Source organism: Lontra canadensis, unplaced genomic scaffold, assembly GCF_010015895.1.
Source record: "Lontra canadensis isolate GAN:19392208 unplaced genomic scaffold, GSC_riverotter_1.0 scaffold11, whole genome shotgun sequence".
NCBI lineage: Eukaryota > Metazoa > Chordata > Mammalia > Carnivora > Mustelidae > Lontra > Lontra canadensis.
This window is the reverse complement of record NW_022631005.1, coordinates 29195696-29214606: the sequence shown is the minus strand read 5'-3', so window position 1 is coordinate 29214606 and position 18911 is coordinate 29195696. Positions and strand designations below refer to the sequence as shown.

At 35.2% G+C, this 18911-nt stretch overlaps 1 protein-coding gene across 3 annotated transcripts in view; it reads right to left on the bottom strand.

Annotated features, from left to right (window-relative positions):
• DPP10 (dipeptidyl peptidase like 10) overlaps nucleotides 1-18911 on the bottom strand; it is a 1333785-nt gene that overhangs the window by 140904 nt on the left and 1173970 nt on the right. For all 3 annotated transcript variants that reach the window (XM_032856197.1, XM_032856196.1, XM_032856198.1), the window contains 2 exons: nucleotides 4189-4241; nucleotides 4007-4088 (listed from right to left, as the gene is read on the bottom strand). In XM_032856197.1, the coding sequence (XP_032712088.1) occupies nucleotides 4007-4088; nucleotides 4189-4241 (135 nt within the window). The remainder of the gene's footprint in view (nucleotides 1-4006; nucleotides 4089-4188; nucleotides 4242-18911) is intronic.

Sequence of the window (18911 nt, the reverse complement as noted above, 5' to 3'; positions counted from 1 at the left end):
AATTGCTTACAGTCTAACATGAGCTCTTCCACCAGACCTGTCCATTCATGCAGGAATTCTCTTCACATCATGCCATCTTCAAAACCCTCTGTAGTATCCGATCACCCATGCAAACAGCCGTCAGCCTTTCATTCATTGCTCAATGGAACCAGATTATTTATTAGACCTACATTTTGCCTTGTGCTAAAATTGACATTTACAAAGAAGGACGAAGAGGAGGGAAGACAGAGACAGAGAGACAGAGAAAAAGGGAGGGAGGAAAAGAGGGATATGTTTAGCATATTCTGTATTCTATCTGCTCTGGAAATGATTGTGGAAGACAGCAATGTAAGTAAATAAAATATTAAATAATTTGAACTAGAAGAATGTTAGAAACCCGAGAAGTAAGTCATTCACTTAGCCTACAGAAATATTGGAGAAAAATTATCAGAGAAGAGGAATATTTTAGCATTTTGTATTTTAGTCTTTGGGCAAAGACTTCAGGTGAAAAGAAAACAATGACCTGGTACACAACGGGGAACGACTCAGGGGCACAAAGGAGCAATATGTTACCCTCTGGAAATTGCAAAGAGTTTGGTCCACGTAGAGAAAAATCTGTGCTTCTGCTCTGCGGTGGAGTGGCAGGAACCAGATAATGTGTCACCTTAGCTCCATCTGGTGTGTCACATCAGTGACATTTTATAACCTGTGGGAGTTGTTAACAATCTGCATTTTTAACACAAACCTCTGCAGACGCTGGGTGGGTTAGAGTGGCGAGTGAGTGAAGAAGGGATATTTAGGCTAAAGATGATACAACGGAATTTCAGTGTGTTACTGCAGGAAAGGACAAGTGGGATCAGCTATCAAACTGATAGCTGCCATTCATTAAGCAGTTACTATGCTGTGATGGCTAATTTTATGGGTTAAGTTGGCTGTGTATGGCATCCAGCTGCTTGGTCAAACATGTTTTATGGATGTGATGACATTTACAATTAGTTGATTTTTAGAAAAGAATAATGTGAGTGGTCCTCATCCAATCAGTAGAAGGCTTTACCAGCAAAAACAGGTTTCCTGAAGGACTTCTGCCTCAGGACTGTAGCTCAAGATTGTAAAATTAACTCTTCTCTGGGTTTCCAGACAGCCAGACTGCCCCATAATCTCATGAGCCAATTCCTTAAAATCTCTTTCTTACCCACCTTCCCTTTAGACAGAATCCGTGTGTGTGTGCGTGTACACAAACAATATTGGTTCTGTTTTCTGGAGAATCTTGACTTGTGCACATGCCCTATCTTAACTTCAAATCAAACTGTGAGTGGTTGTGATTTTCTGTCATTTTTAATATAAGTAAGCTCAACCTTAGAACTGGCAACCTTCCTTACGTCACAAAATGCAAAAGAAATCTGGGCTTGAGCTGAGGATTTTTAAATTTTATATTTCAAGTTCTAATCAGTGAAATGTTTCCCTGCTCAAGCTCAAACCTGTTCATCTGATTTTCAAAATCTTTAAATTCTTGTGGTATAAGATAAGTGTATTTTATTTTTACATGTGATTTTTCTATGAATTCATATACCTATACAAATTTTGAACATGTCCTACAATGAGCGATTTTAAGTTTTATAAGACAAAATTATTTTTGAAAAGAAAAAGGACATATCCTCTTAAACCAGAAGCCTTTCCAGTTGAATGATTAACATATTTTTCCTGTTTTAGGACCCACCATTTCTTTTAATAAAACATTTACAATAACTAAAGTGATCTACTCACCATTTGCTCTAAATAGTGCATGTCGTACCGTGTCAGAGTTTTATTTGTTTCCCACAAAGTTTGCTGCATCAAATTGACTTCTCCCATGTCTGTTGTTACTGAAAAATTCTCCCTGTGCGTTGTAATTCAGACCCTCTTATCCATAAATTATGTCAATCTCTTACCTCTCTCCTATACAGCCAGGGATTTCTTTTATAGCAAATAAAATTAGAAACTGAGAATTAAGGATGAGAAATTAATTGTCTTTAGTTGATAAACACTACAGGACTCCTTAATTAATTTAATGCAAAACTAATTAAAGTATTATAATGACTCATCTCTAATAAAATCATATTGCTGAGTTTGCTGATGGCTTCAAATATCGACAAAGCCTGTCATTTCACAGGAAATGGACCATTAGCGCTTGTTGAGATGTGTTCTTTAATTTATATTGAATTTATGTTTACATTTACACCAAAAATAACCTTGACAAATACGGGCTTTATCCCAAAACTTTCCCAAAGGACGTTGGGATATGCCATTACAAAGAACTTAGGCTTCATTTCCCAAACAACTAGTGAAACTAAACCTCCCAGACAAGTTCAATTTCAAGTGATAAAGATATTTTGAAATATTTTTAAAAAAATAATAAAGATAAACACCTCTAAAATACTATATGCCAGATTTTATTCAAAGTGCTTTTGTATTTATACATTAAACACCAGACTGGCACTGTTGGTGAAGTACTGTTACTGCCACAATGTCAAAGATAAGGAGAGGAATGCAGACAGATTAAGTAATATTCTCAAAGTCAATAGTTAGTAAGTAATGGACCCAGGATATAAGCACATAAAAAAATGACTCCCGTGAGAAGATATATGATTTTTGTAAACTTTCAGTCTTTTTTCCTATGACTTTCCCAAATATTTTAAAGAATAAGTAATCAGTAACAAGGAGGAATCCTCAAAGAAAATGCATGTAATTAATACTACATCCTCAAAGGTGTCAAATTATTATTTTGGCACAGGTGTAGGTTTCTCTAAGGCTTGGAGAATGAGTGTTATTTAAAACAAAAGTTTCAAAGAGTTTCCTAAGGACTCTCCAATGACACAAATATGAAGTTGTCTAGGGTTTCTAGTTTCTAGAAGTTTGGGTGTTTGGGATTTCCCTTTGGCATAACAGACAAGCTCTCTTGTTGATAGCATCTGAGTAAAACATGCAGGACTAGAGCCCCTGCCCATTTCTGGCTGCCCACTCACCACAGTCCATGGATACACTGATTCATGCCTTCTCTAAACCAAAACTGGTATCTCCATATTTAGCATATCCTATGCAGCTTCTGCTGCCACTTTTTAGGACTATTATAATGGAATGGGCCCAGAGATAGTCCGATATAGTTATGCTAAATACACTATTATAAATTTTTTTAAATATACAAAATTTTTTTAAATCTACAAAAGCAAAGGCAAACATGCTGTTCGCATGTTGCAAGAACATTTTAATAAAACAGAAAATATAAAAATTGGAATGGAAGAAGCAATAATGTTATTACTAAGAAATCATATGATATGATAGTCTGGAAAAGCCAGGTATTGATAAGAATATAGCATAGAATGGGAACCCTTACACTGTCATTGGCAGTAGTATAAACACTCAAGCAATTTAGAAATCCGTTTGGCAGCATATGTTACCTTTGAGCATTCATACACTGTATAACCAAGAAATACCACTTTCTGAGCAGTAGCCCCTTGAAGTCTTTGAGACTCTTCATGAGACAAGGACAAGAATATAGTCAAACTGCTCTTATGAATCAGTCATTTTCTTTAGGAATTTAGTAATTCTCTTTAGTAATTCTATCAAGTCTGTGAAAATTTGAAAATCTAATATGACAAGAAATATTCCCCTAAGAGACCACTGTCAAGTGTAAATCACGGTCTTAAACTTCCACCCTAAACAATGCTTTCAGAGGAAATAAACTTGACAACAGTATGGAGTGGAAATCTGCAGAACTAGACCTCAGTATTCCTGGCTCTCTTCTAGGTTTCATTATGAACTAGCAGTTTAATCGCCCATTATTTCACAAACTCTTTTTCTCCTCTTTAATTAATTTGAAAAAATGATACTGGTTTTACCTGATATATTCTTAAATTGGAATACTAGATAAAAGATGTAAATAGAAAACATCAACTGTAGTAGGAAATGTGCACAAGGAAGTGGTTTCTGTAAACATTTTCCATAGGAACATGGCTGACAGCATGTGGTGAGGACCAGTGCCTGTGCTTACCAGCTGTTGCCCTTGGACACCCCAGGCCGCATACTGCAAGACGGAGTCCTCTACTTCTGGAGGATTTAACTCCCAAACTTCCCTTGAAAAAAGGTAAATATTTTTACATGAACAAGTTGACATTTACGTCAATAATTTAGCTGGACAACTGCTCATGAAAACCGGAAAACCAAAGAACTTACCTAGTGTGTATGTTGTAAATCACATACGAAGCAGTATAAGAATAATGAAAAATCTGAAATTAAAAATAAAGAAAAAAAGAGTTATGGACCTTAGTTTAGAATAAAAGCTCCATGTTAAAGTGTAGACATGTTCTCCATCAAATTGAAGAAATCTAAGAACTGATTTTAGAGAGAAATCAAAATGTGAAATATTATAGTTCTGAGCTTTCCTCCAGGAGTTTCATGACTGTTCTGATGGTCAGTTCAATCCACTCTATTCTTAGTATAATTGTGATTATATTGCTATCTCATTCGAAATGCTAAAGGATTCCTCATTGCCTGTCAAATAAAGCTCACACTGCTTCATCGATGTTCGGGGATAGTGATACTTCAGGTTCTACCTGCTTTTCCAGCTTTCTCGTCCACTACCTCCCTTTACCTAGTCTCTGCTTCAGTCACACTAGACAAATTCCTCTCGTATATCCTGAACTTTTTCTATTTCTCCCTTTCCCTCCCCAGGACATCTGAGGGGAAAACTAACATTGATACTTTCTTTTTTCAGAAAAGCTTTTTGATTCCTGTAGTATAGCTAGCTATACACTGCACAAGTATTACAATACTGTCAATGAAAACTTCCTAGAAGTCAAATTTTTATTTCTTCTTGCTGCAGTAATAGCTTCAATTACACATGATTGGCCACATATTTGGTAAGGAAATACTAGTGTTGTCTCTTTGCATGGAAATTACAATTGTTCTACCATTTATTATAGTATTGTGTTTTATAATGAAGCTTTATTCTCCTAGTCCTTTAAATGTAACTGTTAAATCTAAGATTGCCATTGCTCTAGGGTTGTAGAAGCAAAAATAATTTTTCCTGGTGTCTCTTCTGGCATTCACACTGTATTCTATAAAATTACATATTTGACTACAAATTTTAAACCTTGAATTTACTACTATAGCTGACAAAAGATAAATAATGCGACTACCTCTACAAACATTTTTTTCCCCATCTCAGAAAGTCCTGTTGCCAAAGCAAACTGCCAAGTGAGCACTTCATCTTCCAAGCAAACAAATGTGCCAGTGACGTTATGGGTAAAAGGAGTCTGTCTATTCACGCTGTCTGTTAATTACCTAACACACTGTAGCTGAATGCTAAGTTCACAAGCATTTTGAGAGAAAGTGTTCCTGTGCATTATTATTTTAGTTAAATAAGGCCAAAACAATCAAGACAAACCAGATATAACAACTGAATTTTGCTCTCTTCCTAGAATTTTTGTTATAGAGGTTGCTGGCTCTTCTTAATGTATGAATCCAAAGGAATCCAAACGATGTCCTCCGAATGAGGTACTTCTTGCTTCATATAGTTCTTAGCCCAACACCACATTTTCCCTTTTGCTCATGTGCTGAGGTGGAAAACCACAATAACGAAATTAATCTTGACTTGTATGCAAACCTAGAGCGGGTGTTAGTAACAAGTCGCAGGGTTTCACCTCCTCTACAGGTGTCTTACAAACCCAGAGTTTGCCATCTGCAGATAATTAGAATGTAGCCCTTTATTCCTAGCTTACGGCTTTCCTGTAAATCCGCTCATCTTTGGTGTGTGTATGTCTGTGCATGTGTGTGCATTTGTGTATGCACATGTGTGCACACGTATGCGTGCTTACTCCCAGTATATCTCAAATACTTCTTGTTTTTTAATTTTCCATCATAAAAAAAGTACTCTATGCCCACAAGAGAATATAACCAGTATGCAGTAGGAGGGATCTTGGACAGGGTTAGAGGTGGAGATTTCCTTTTGTATGTTTGCATAGTGTTACAGAGATCTCAAAAGGAACATTTTTTCAAAGAGAATTGTACCTAGCTTTACTGAACACCTGTATTAAGGTGCACTGGTTTAAATTCACTATGTTAATCTGCATTTCTCTCTATCTCTCCATTTCTCTCCTCCCTACCCCCACTCCTTGGATAGTATATCTATTATTATTATCATCGTTTCCTCATTTCCTTTTATCCTAGATTCCTCTTCTATATTAGCTAGTTAAGTCTTATTTTAGGATGAGAGGATAAAATTGGAGTTACAAAGGTTAGGAACAGTCTTTTTCCTGTAATGATTGGCTGCTGCATAATGAGAGCCAAACTGAACACCTGATGAGATCCTTAGGGAGAAAGACATTTCACAGCCAGAAATCATATATTCATTGCATCTCTGCAAATGATGCTCCACTGCCTGTTACAGAGTGTGAATGGTTATGGCAAAGGTAGTGGGAGTGGGGCAAACTTGAGAAATACTATGTAAAAACTTGATCAAAGCTTACTCCTGGAAGCTGGCCTTGGGATGCCCAATCATTAAACCTCATGATGCCAAAGGTACTGGGTGGTACAGAAAGCTTCATAAGATCCAACAATGCAAGCTCATCCTTATCATTTCTACATTACTTTGGGAACCTCAAGAAGAGGCTGATTACTTAAGTGTCTATCACTAAGAGTGATTGGTTCTTGTTATTTGCTGTAGTTTTATTCTATAAGTCATTATAAACAGCGAATTAGCAAATACTGAACCATAGCCTCCTAGAAGAAATACAGGGTTAGGTTCCTGTGAGTGTCTGGTTGCAACATTTTCATCAACCCATCAGTACATAACCTTGTTTCATGTGTATTTCTTTGTAAAGATGCTGTATTTAATATTTAATATTTAATATTTAATATTTAATATTGTTGATTCCCTAACACTGAACTCATGGCCAGCAGCATTGTAACTCATGGGGAATACGGTTTATCTGACATGTGTGCTTTCCCAATAGAGCACATCACATTCTCTTGCACCTAGCAACACAGCATTTCAGCACTCTGCTTAGGGGGCATTTTAAACAGCAAACCTGCAGCAAAAAGCACAGACGTGTGAAAACCGGAACATTGAAAGAACCATGAAAGCGACATTAATTTAAGGTATGATAGCTGAAACAAGGAAGCAGAGTGTCATCTTGTTTGATCTCAGCTGGGAAAAGGTGTATCTATCAGGCCGCTAAAATGTTCTGTGGCTCTGCACTGCCTGGGAATGCCTAAGAAAGCACAGTGAGGGTTGATTTTGAGGTTAAAAATAAATTTTAGAAAACAGGTGAATTTGGAAATCTGCAATCCAGAAATAATGAAGATCAACTGTACTAGTAACGTAGACATAGCATGATATATTACTGGAGGAAAAAGAAAGGCAAGCATATTCAAGGGCTGCCAGAACTTGGGATGCAAGGAAAATACAGAAGTTCTCCAGAATGGTGGCATTCATTTTCTATAAATGAAAACTAGCTACTGCCATTCATTTAACAAATATCTGTTAAGCAATTTCTTTGACACAAGCCCTGCACTAAGCACTATTAGAAAAAAAAAAAAAAAGATTGTGATAATAAAGATTATTTTAAAAACAGGATATAACACAAAAGAATATCAATTGATATTTTTATTACTATATTTTATCTGTCCGGTTATAAATATTTATGTAATATTAATTATGTGAAAGCTCACATGTTAAGTACCTTGCCAAATGCAAAAACCATAGTAAACGTAATTCCTGTCTCCAAAGAGCACTTGATCCAGTCAGGGTGACAAGGTTAAGCAGCATTACATTAGTTTAGAACACTCTGTTACAGGTCATGGTTAAATTAGGATTTGTAGATAATAAATCTATAGGCTCTCCAAGATGCAATTTTTCTTTTTGGCTTCAAGATTCTAAATATAACAGTAACAATTCTTGAATTGAGCATATACTATATATCGGACTCTTCTGAGTGCTTTAAATATATTATTTAACATTTAAATGCACATTGGGAAGGATACTATCATTCATAATTCACATAATAGGCTCTGGAAGCACTGAAAGTTTGAGTACGGGACAGAACAATAATTCAAGCTCACGTCTGTCTGATTACTGTGACTTAATCTCTGTGCACATTCTCTTTCAGGGAGCTGGGACAGGAAGTACTGCTCCCGCTTTGCAAAAGATTCATTTCTGAAAGACCTATTAAGCCATCATCCAAAGATTTATTGACAGGAGTAGGCATGAATTAATTGTGATTACCACAGTGAAGAGAGATTTCGTTTTGGAAAGATGATCTAATAGATCAGATTAAAAATGTAAATTCCCTTCTCCTTTAGCTGTTTTTCACAATTTTTTTTCTTGGAATATCAGTTATTACCTAACACTCTATGGAGATTCATGTCAAGAAGAGTTACACTTACAAGAAAGAAGAACAGGGCACTCTAGTAATTTATGATTAAACCAGAGGTTTATATCTCAGGGTGCCAAAGCTTTTTCTGCACTGCAGTTTAACTGCCGAATTGGTATAAATAGCACGCGTTTTCATGGCCTGGGGAATATTTAAGATAGGATTATGGATTTGCCATTGACTCAAACAGTTAGGAAAACTAGAATGTGAAGAAGCAAGTCTCTGAGTAAATACCATTTATGAAAGAATGCCAGTGAGAGAAAAGACAGTATATGCAAAAGGGCACTTGTTTCTCTTGGAAGTAAATGGTATAACGATGCCAAGTTTGTTCTAGGATAATGGCATACCTTTTAAAACAAATAAGTAGTGACTCTGTTGCTAGAAAAATTTTATCTATATTATGCAGTGAAGAACTAGACTAGAAGGATACTCTAATGTAGTAAATACAATTAAAATTAGAAGCAGCAGCTCTACAGAAACAGTTATAAAACTCTGTAAGAAAAAAACCTTTGTGAATATTGAACAAGAACTGTTGAAAGGGAAAATAAATATGGGAGGAAATTAAAGGTATATTAATATTCATTGATTACTATTTTAATCTAATTTCATTCATTTTCTTTTTTTTTTAAGATTTTTATTTATTTATTTGACAGACAGAGATTACAAGCAGGCAGAGGAGATAGGCAGAGAGAGGAGAAAGCAGGCTCCATGTCGAGCAGAGAGCCTGATGTGGGGCTCAATTCCAGGACCCTGGGACCATGACCTGAGCCGAAGGCAAAGACTTTAACCCACTGAGCCACCCAGGCACCCCAACTTTCATTCATTTTCTAATCTAACGTTCATCATAAACTTTTAGATGTTATTCATCTAGGATATACAGTTAGTCAAACCAAGACTGGAATCTAAATCTTACAGATTCCAAACATGTGAGGACTATTTTAATGTGGTACCAAATTTTATATTTATATATATATATATATATATATATATATACACACACATACACATACATATACACACACATATACATACATACAGATAGGATTCGTTAATTGTATCACCATTATGGTGAGTGGTAGACATAGCAAAATACTCAAGATGGTGAAACAGATAAAAAGATGGTGAGAAAGATAAAACTTTAGACATTGCTCAAATTTAGCTTTATTTAAGCCAGAACCTATATGAAAAAAAAAATAAAATAAAAATAAACTTGCTAATAGGAAAAAAGACTATCTGCCAAAAAAACAATTTAGTCATTCTGTTCACCTATGGGCATCATGATGCCATCACCACACAGATACATAGTAAAGTAATATTTATATTTTTTCCTGGCCTTAAAGGGGTCTAGTTGTGTTCCAGTCTGGAAAGTAGGATTTTATTTGGGCAATTTTAGCATTCATCATGTACTCACTCTGAATTGAATAGCACAGCCACCCTGAATTGAAATATGATACTTTCAGCAGAGAATGTAAGTAGAAATCTAATGGGAGATTGTATTAGGTAAATATGTTTCCATTTAATACATTTATTTTATTTAAGAAAATGGGTGGCTGGCAATTCAAGTTTTAAAAGCAGACAGCACATCAAAAATTACCTGGGCATCAATTTTCAATTTCAGGTAGGACTGCTGTGCCCAGAATATAATCTAACTGGGCTAAATATTATCAACAGCCAGCACAAGAAGAATATACTTTATTAGACAATAGGAGATCTTTGAGTGAGCAGAGTAAATCATTCTCTGATATATTCCCTATTAGATAAATTAACTGCTCATCATAAACAAACCCCCTTCAAGTTGTTCTTAGAATTCAGTTCATGAGATGTCTATAATGCAAATTTCATTTCAATGATATTCCATAACCCAAGTTTCCCAATTATTTGACATGGAACTTTCCCCATAATATACCTCTGATTAGAGTACCAACTGCATTGACAATGCCACTCTTTCTAATAAAATATTTTCATATACCAGACCTTTCCACATTAATTAATGCAAATAAGCTACTTTCACACCAACTGGCATTAAACTATTTCCAATGTACCATCACTGAAAATATCTGGTTTGATAACCTGAAGAGCATTTAAAGGTCAATTACTAACAGTGGTGCAGTGGATTTTCAATTTGTACTGAAATAAATTTATACATCATCTAACCACGTATAAACTAGTTTTCTCTCTAGCCTGTCACTGCAGAAATAAATATATTGCAAGAGGACACAGTGAGAGACAAACTCAAACTTGTTTCCATATAGTGCTAGAACTAGAAAGGCAAGAATGAGAATATTTCCATATACAGGTATTTTACAGGTGAGCCAAGTATGTAACTTAGAAGAGTGGTCAATTCATTCCCCAGCAATTTTGGTGAAAAAGTTCTTCATTAATTTCAATGGTATCAATTCTTAATTTGTGTTTTCTTCAGTAACTTATTTAAAATATTTCATCTGTTTATCAGAAAAATGCAGAAGGCAGGTATATCCAACTGTTTTGTTACAAAAATTAGAGGAAAAACTATATAGAGGGGCGACTGGTGGCTCAGTGGGTTAAGCCTCTGCCTTCAGCTTGGGTCATGATCTCAGGGTCCTGGGATCGAGTCCCACATCAGGCTCTCTGCTTGTCAGGCAGCCTGCTTCCTCCTCTCTCTCTCTGCCTGCCTCTCTGCCTACTTGTGATCTCTGTCAAATAAATAAATTTTAAAAAATCTAAAAAAAAAAAAACCTATATAGAAATTATTTAGTTATTACATGAGGTTATACCAAGAGAATAAAGCAAGAAAAACTCAAACCTCTTTTAATTGGCAACATGTAAATTTCTTGGAAAAAAAAAAAAAAAGTCTTATGAACAGAGGGTCCATCCAACCTGGCTTAAGAAGACCCTTAATTCACTTCCTCCCACAGACACACCAAATCTACATCTACATGTAGAGCACTTTCTCCAAAGAACTGCTGGCTAACTGAACAGCTTCTGCATGACACACACTAGAAAGACCACAAAGACAAGGGTAGAAGAGAAAGAGACATAGTAATGATAGGAACTCCACTCCCTGATGTGATACCTGCAGTAGGGACAGATATGACTAAAGGGTCTGTGAACAGACTCTCCCCTGCCCTGGGGAACAGCAAAAAGCAAGCAAGCAAACGAACAACCAAAAAACAAAAACCCCAGTAGATTAAAGGGCAACTAGAGTCTACATGGGGAAAAAAAAAATCAATTTACTAACCTTAGAGCATCTGAGACACAGGTAGGGAATTGCTGGCAATCTTTCTAGAGTCAGAGGTGCTAGTGAGCACCATTTTTTATGTTCCTTCTCCACACTGATAGCACAGGTGAGAGTGGGGTCCAGGCACTCTATCTGGCCTACCAGGGCTGCCCAATGCACCTTGGGTTCCTGGCACACACCAGCTCAGCAATTACATCAAGGCAACCCAGTGCTACACATCTTGAGATCACCCCCAGCCTGTGCCAGCTTCAGCCCCAGCTGGCTTGATAATGGCATACACAATTCATTAAAAAGAATACTCTGACACAAGGCCACTCCTTCAAGACTGGTAGAGGTAGCTGTATCACCTAATTCATAATGTCTTTATGTGTTTGTTTAATGTGGAAAATCAATCAAAATGAGGAGACAGAGAAATAGGTCCCAAATAAAAGGATAAGATAAAACCCCAGGGGAGGGGGGAAAAAACCACGCACAACACTAATAAAATAGAGATTAGTAATTTACCTGATAAAGACTTCAAAGTAATGGTCATAACACTGCTCAACAAAAGTGAGAGAAAAATGGAAGAACACAATGAGGATGGACTTCAACAAAGAGAAAATAGAAGAAAGAACCAATCAAAGCTACAAAATATAGTAACCGAAATGAAAATACACAAGGGGGAAGCAACAAAAGGTTAGATGATACAGAAGAATGGATTAGTTAAAGGTAAACAGAGAATCTAAAAGGCAGCAAGAGAAAAATAAATTATCTACATATAGGGGAAACACTATAAGACTATAAGCTGATTTTTCAGCAGAACTTTGCAGGCCAGAGGGGAGTGACAGGATATATTTAAAGTGCTAAAAGGAAAAACAAACAAACAAACAAACTTACAACCAGAAATATTCTACCTGGCAAGGTTATCATTCACATCTGAGGGAGAGATAAACAGTTTCCCAGCAAAACAAAAATTGTTTTATCACTACTAAACTAGCCTTAAAAGACACGTTAAATGGTCTTGTTTAATTGAAAAACAAAAGCTATGATTAGAAATAGGAAAGTATATGAAAGAACAAATCTCACTGGCAAAGGCATATATGTATATATACATAAAAGACTGTGGATTTGCCACTTAAAAAGCCGGTATGAAGGTTAAAGGACAAAAATAGTGAAATCACCTGTAACACAATTAGTAGTTAAGGGATACACACACACACACACACACAAAGATATAAAAGATGTCATTAAAAAAACAGGGTGGGGAAGTAAAAATGAAGTGCTGTTAGAATGCATTTGAGCAGTGTAAAATAGTCTACTGTATAGATACATCAGTATGTATGAACCTCATAGTAACTACAAACTAAAAACCTACAGTAGATTTACAAAAAATAAAGAAAAAGAAACCTAAACATAATACAAAAGAAATCCATCAAATCATAAAGTAAGTCCAAGAGAAGAAAGGAATGGAGAACTACAAAGACAACTATAAATGAATTAAGAAAATAGCTGCAAGTACATACTTACCAATAATTACTTTAAATGTAAATGGGCTAAATGCTCTAATCAAAAGACATAGGGTGGCTGAATAAATAAAAAAAACAAATGAAAACAATAACAAAATAAGACAGCCATTGTAGGAAGCAGTACAGAGGTTTCTCAAAAAATTAAAATACAATTACCGTAAGATCCAGTAATTCTACTACTGGATATTTACCCAAAGAAAACAAAAATCTAATCTGAAGAGATACATGTTCCCCTATGTTTATGGGAGCATTATTGACAATACCCAGGATACAGAAGCAACCCAAATGTCCACTGATGAGTGGATAAAGAGGATATAATATAGATACACAATGGGATATTACTGAGTCATAAAAAGAATGAGATTTTGCCACTGACAACAATATTAATAGACCTAGAATGTATAATGTTAAGTGAAACAGGTCAGATAAGGAAAGATAAACCCATATGATTTCATTCTTATGTGAGATTAAGAAACCAAACAGAAGGGGGAAAAAATGAGAGAGAAAAAGAGAGAGAGAACCAAAAAACACTCTTAAATACAGAGAACAAATTAACGATCACCAGAGGGGACCTGGGTGAGTGAAACAGATAAAGAGGATTAGGGGTACACTTAAAATGATGAGTAGTGAGTAGTGTATAGAATTGGTGAATCATTATACTCTACACCTCAAACTAATATAACATTGTATGCTCATTATACATTAAAAAAAAAAAAGACCCAGTTATATAGTACAATCAAGACATATTTCAAACCAAAAGGCATACACAGACTGAAAATGAAGCAATGGGAAAATATATTCTATGAAAATGGAAAGAAAAAGAGTTGGATTAGCAATACTCATACCAGACAAAATAAACTTCAAAATAAACACTGTTACAAAAACAAGAAGGATATTACATGATATAATGTCCTCTAAGAAGAAGACATAAAATTCATTGATATTTATGCATCCAAGATAGAAGCACCTAAATATATAAAGCAAACAGTAAGAGACATAAAGAAAGAAACTGTCAATAAGACAATATTAGTAAGGGACTGTAATATCCCACTTACGTCAATAGATCAGACAGAAAATCAATATGAAAACAATGGCCTTAAAACACAGAGTAGACCAGGTTGACTTAATACATACATAATATATACATACATATATATGTATGTATGTATACACACACACAATATTTCATCCAACTACTGAATACATTTTCTTGTCAAAAGCACATGGTACATTCTTCTTGATATGTCACTGGTTAGGCCATAACACAAGTACCTATAAGTTAAGGAATGTTAAAGTCCTGTCATGCATCTTTTCTAACTATGATTTTATGAAACTAAAAATTAGTTACAAGAAAACTGGAAAAAACACAAATACGTGGAGGCAAAACAACATGCTACTGAACAATCAATAGGTCAACAAAGAAATCAAAGAATTGAAATAAAAATACCTTAAGAGAAATACAATATTTCAAAATCTGTGAGATGCAGCAAATGCAGCCACAAGAAGGAAGTTCATTGTGATACAGGCCTACCTCAAGAAATAAGAAAAATCACCCTCCCCAATTTAATTTTACACTTAAAGGATCCAGAAAATTTTTTAAAAATGCAAAAATAATAGCAACAACAACAACACAACAAAACCCAACTTTGGTAGAAGGAAAGAAATGGACAAAATTCAGAGCAGAAATAAATAAAATAGAGCCTAAAATTTCAGTGAAACTAAAAGCTGGTTCTTTGCAAAGATAAAATCAAGAAACCTCTAGCCAGACTCATCAATAGACAAAGAGAAAGGGATCAGATGAATAGACTCCAACATGAAAGAGAAGTTAAAATGGTTACCACGGAAGTACAAAGGATCATAAGAGAATACTATGAATAATTATATGCAAACACATTAAAAACAACTAGAAGAAATGGATAAAATTACTAGAAGTGCACAATCTTATAAGACTGAATCATAAAGAAACAGAATATCTGAATAGATTGATTGTAAGTAATGAAATCAAATCAGTAATTTAAAAATCACCCCAAGACAAAGGTTCAGGACCATATGGCTTCACAGGTGAATTCTACCAAACATTTAAAGTGTTACTACCTATACTTCTCAAATTGTTCCAAAAAATTGAAGAGGCTAGCAGTACCCTGATACCAAAACCAGACATTACAAGATGGAAGGAAGGAAGGGAGGGAGGAAGATGGGTGAGGAGGAAGGTGAGAAGGTGGGGAGGAAGGTGGGTGGGGGAGAGGGAGGAGGGGGAGAGAGAGAGAGGGAGGGAGAGAAAGAAAGAGAAAGGACAGGAAAGAAGGAAAGAAGGAAAGAAAGAAAGGACAGGAAAGAGGAAAGAAAGGAAGAAAAGGAAAAGAAAGCAAAGGAAGAAAGAAAAGAAAAAGGAAATTAGAATTCAATATCCCTGATGAACATAGATGCAAAATTCCCCCAAAATATTGGCAAACTGAATACATCAATAGTATCATATAACACAATCAAGATTTATTCCAGGGATGCACGATGGTTCAACATCAACAAGTCACTCAATGTGATATACTACATTAACAAAAGGAAAAGGAAAAATCATATGATCCTCTCAACAGATGCAGAAAAAGCACTTGACAAAATTTAACAACATTTATGATAAATACTCTCAACATAATGGGTATTTATCATACATTTAACATACATCACCATAACAAAGGGCATATATTACAAACCCATGGCTGACATCATATACAACATTAAGAAGCTGAAAGCTTTTTCTTTAAGATTAGGAATAAGAGAAAGATGTCCACTCTTGCCACTTCATTCAATGTAGTACTGGAAGTCCTACCCACAGCAATCAGGCAAAAAAAAAAAAACCCAAAAAACTAAAAGGCATCCAAACTGGAGAGGAATAAATAAAAACCATCATGATTTGTAGATGATATGACACTACACAGAAAGCCTTAAAGAGTCCACTAAAAAAGTATTAGAACAATTAAAAAAAATCTAGAACAAATAAATGAGCTCAGTAAAGTTGCAAGATATAAAATCAATGTACAGAAATTGGTTGTATTTCTCTTTCTTTCTTTCTTTCTTTCTTTCTTTCTTTCTTTCTTTCTTTCTTTCTTCTTTTTTTAAAGAGCTTATCTATAGTGAGAGCAGGAGCCAGTGGAAGTGGGGAGAGGCCACAGGAGAAGCAGACTCCCTGCTGAGTAGGGATTCTGATGCAGGCCTCAATCCCAGGACCCTGAGATCATGACCTGACCTGAAGGTAGATGCTTAATCAACTGAGCCACCCAAGTGCCCCAACCGGCTGCATTTCTGTACATAAATAATCAGTTATCAGAAAGAGAAATTAAGAAAATAATCCCATTTATAATTGCATTTAAAAAAAAATACCCTTAAGGGTAACTTTAACTAGATGGTAAAAAACCTGTACTCTGAAAACTATAAGACATTTATGAAAGAAACTGAATATCATATAAATGAATGGAAGAATATACTGTGCTCATGAATTAGAAGAATGCTATTAAACTGTCCATATTCTCCAAAGCAATCTGCAAATTCAGTATAATCCCCATTTAAATACCAAAGGTATTTTTCACGGAACTAGAACAAAGAATCCTAAAATTTGTGAGGAACCACAAAAGACCCTGAAAAGCCGAAGAAACCCTGGGAAAGTAAAACAATGCTCGAAGTATCATGGCCCCTGATTTCAAACTATACTACAACGCTGTACTAATTAGTATTACACTTGCACAAAAACAGGCACATATATCAGTACAATAGAATAGATGGCTCACAAATAAATCCACATCTATATGGTCAATTAATCTATGGTAATGGCAAAGGAGGCAAGAATATAAAATGGGGAAAAGACAGTCTCTTCAATAAAAGGTGTTGGGAAAACTGGAGGGCTACATGCAAAAGAATGAAACTAAACAATTGTATTTCACCATTTATAAAATGAAATTCATATTATTGATTTAAAAGTAAGAAACCATAAAACCCTAGAATAAAACCCAGGTAGTAAACACTTTGACATCAATCTTAGCAAATTTTTCACCCCTTTGTTCAGGAAGACCTATTTCCTCAGGCAAGGGCAACAAAATCTAAAATAAATGAGATTACATTCAACTAAAAAGCTTTCAGTGAAGAAAACCATCAACAAAATGAAAAGGCAACCTATTGAATAGGAGAAGGTAATTACAAATCATATATTCAATAAAAGGTTAATATCCAAAATATATAAATAGGCTACACAATTCAGTATCTGAAAAAAAAAAAGTTAAAAAATGGGAAGAGGGCTTGAATATACATTTTTCCACAGAAGAAAAAGAGACAGCAAATAGGCACCTGAAAAAAATGCTCAACATCACTAATCATCCAGGAAATCCAAATCAAAACCACCAGGAGATATCACTTCACACCTGCCAGACTGAATACTATCAAGGGACAAGGGGTGTCTAGGTGGCTCAGTTAAGCGACTGACTCTTGATTTTGGCTCTGGTCATAGTCTCAGGGTCACAGATTGAGCTGCTTGTCAAGCTCTGTACTCAGTGGGGGTCTGCTTGAGCTTCTCTATCTCTGTTTCCCTCTGCTCCTCCCCCACTTATGCTTGCTCTCTCTCTCTCTCTTGAATAAAGAAAGAAATCTTTTAAAAATAAGAGTTGGCAACTGAGGGTTTTGGAGGGGAGAAGGGTAGGGGGTTGTGTGAGCCTGGTGGTGGGTATTATGGAGGGCACATATTGCATGGAGCACTGGATGTGGTGCATCAGCAATGAATTCTGGAGCACTGAAAGGAAATAAAATAAAATGGAAAAAAAAGTAAGTGTTGGCAAGAATGTGGAGAAAAGGGAGCTCCTATACACTATTGATGGTAATGTAAATTGATGTACCTATTATGGAAATAGCATGGAAGTTCCTCAAAAATTTAAAAATAGAACTACCCCCAATCTGGCAGTCCCATGACTGGGTATTTGAGAAAAATTAAAATACTAATTTGAACATATATATGCACCCTTTTGATCACTGTGGCATTATTTACAATATCTAAGATATGGAGGAAAACTAGGTGTCCATGGGTAGATGAATGGATAAAGAAGATATAGATAGATAGGTTTATCTTTATTTTATTGTATCTATTATTACATGGATATTATAAATATTACTCAGCCGCAAAAGAATGAAATCTTGCCACTTGTGATAAAACGGAAGGACCTAGTAGGTGCTATGCTAAGTGAAACAAGACAAATACTGTATGATTTCATTTATATGTGTAATCTAAAAATCGAAACAAATGAACAAACAAAATGCCACAAACATGTAACTACTTGCAAAGGGGGGTTAATATACATAATTTACACCAAAAATCATAGATATAGGTAACTGCTGATTACCAGAGGGGGAGGGATGGGGAGTGGGTACAAGAGGTGAATGGGATTAATAGGTACAAACTTCCAGTTATAAAATAAGTAAGTCATGGGGATATAATTTACAGCACAGGGAATGTAGTCAATAATATTACAATAATTTTGTATGGTGACAGATGGTAACTAAACTTACAGTAAGTATAATTTTTAAGAATGTATGATAATTTACATAAGTATTGTATATAAATAGTTACATGATCAGATTTTTCATGTATTATACAAAATCTGAGATTATTTTCATTGCACATTTATGTATAACCTTAGGATATATTCCCAGAAGTAAGATTTTTTGATTCATATTAACAAGTCAAAATCTAGAAAGACTGAAACCATCTATATTGCTATGTGCTACACAAGTGTGTGTGTATGCTTGTACATTTATTTTTTTGTGGAT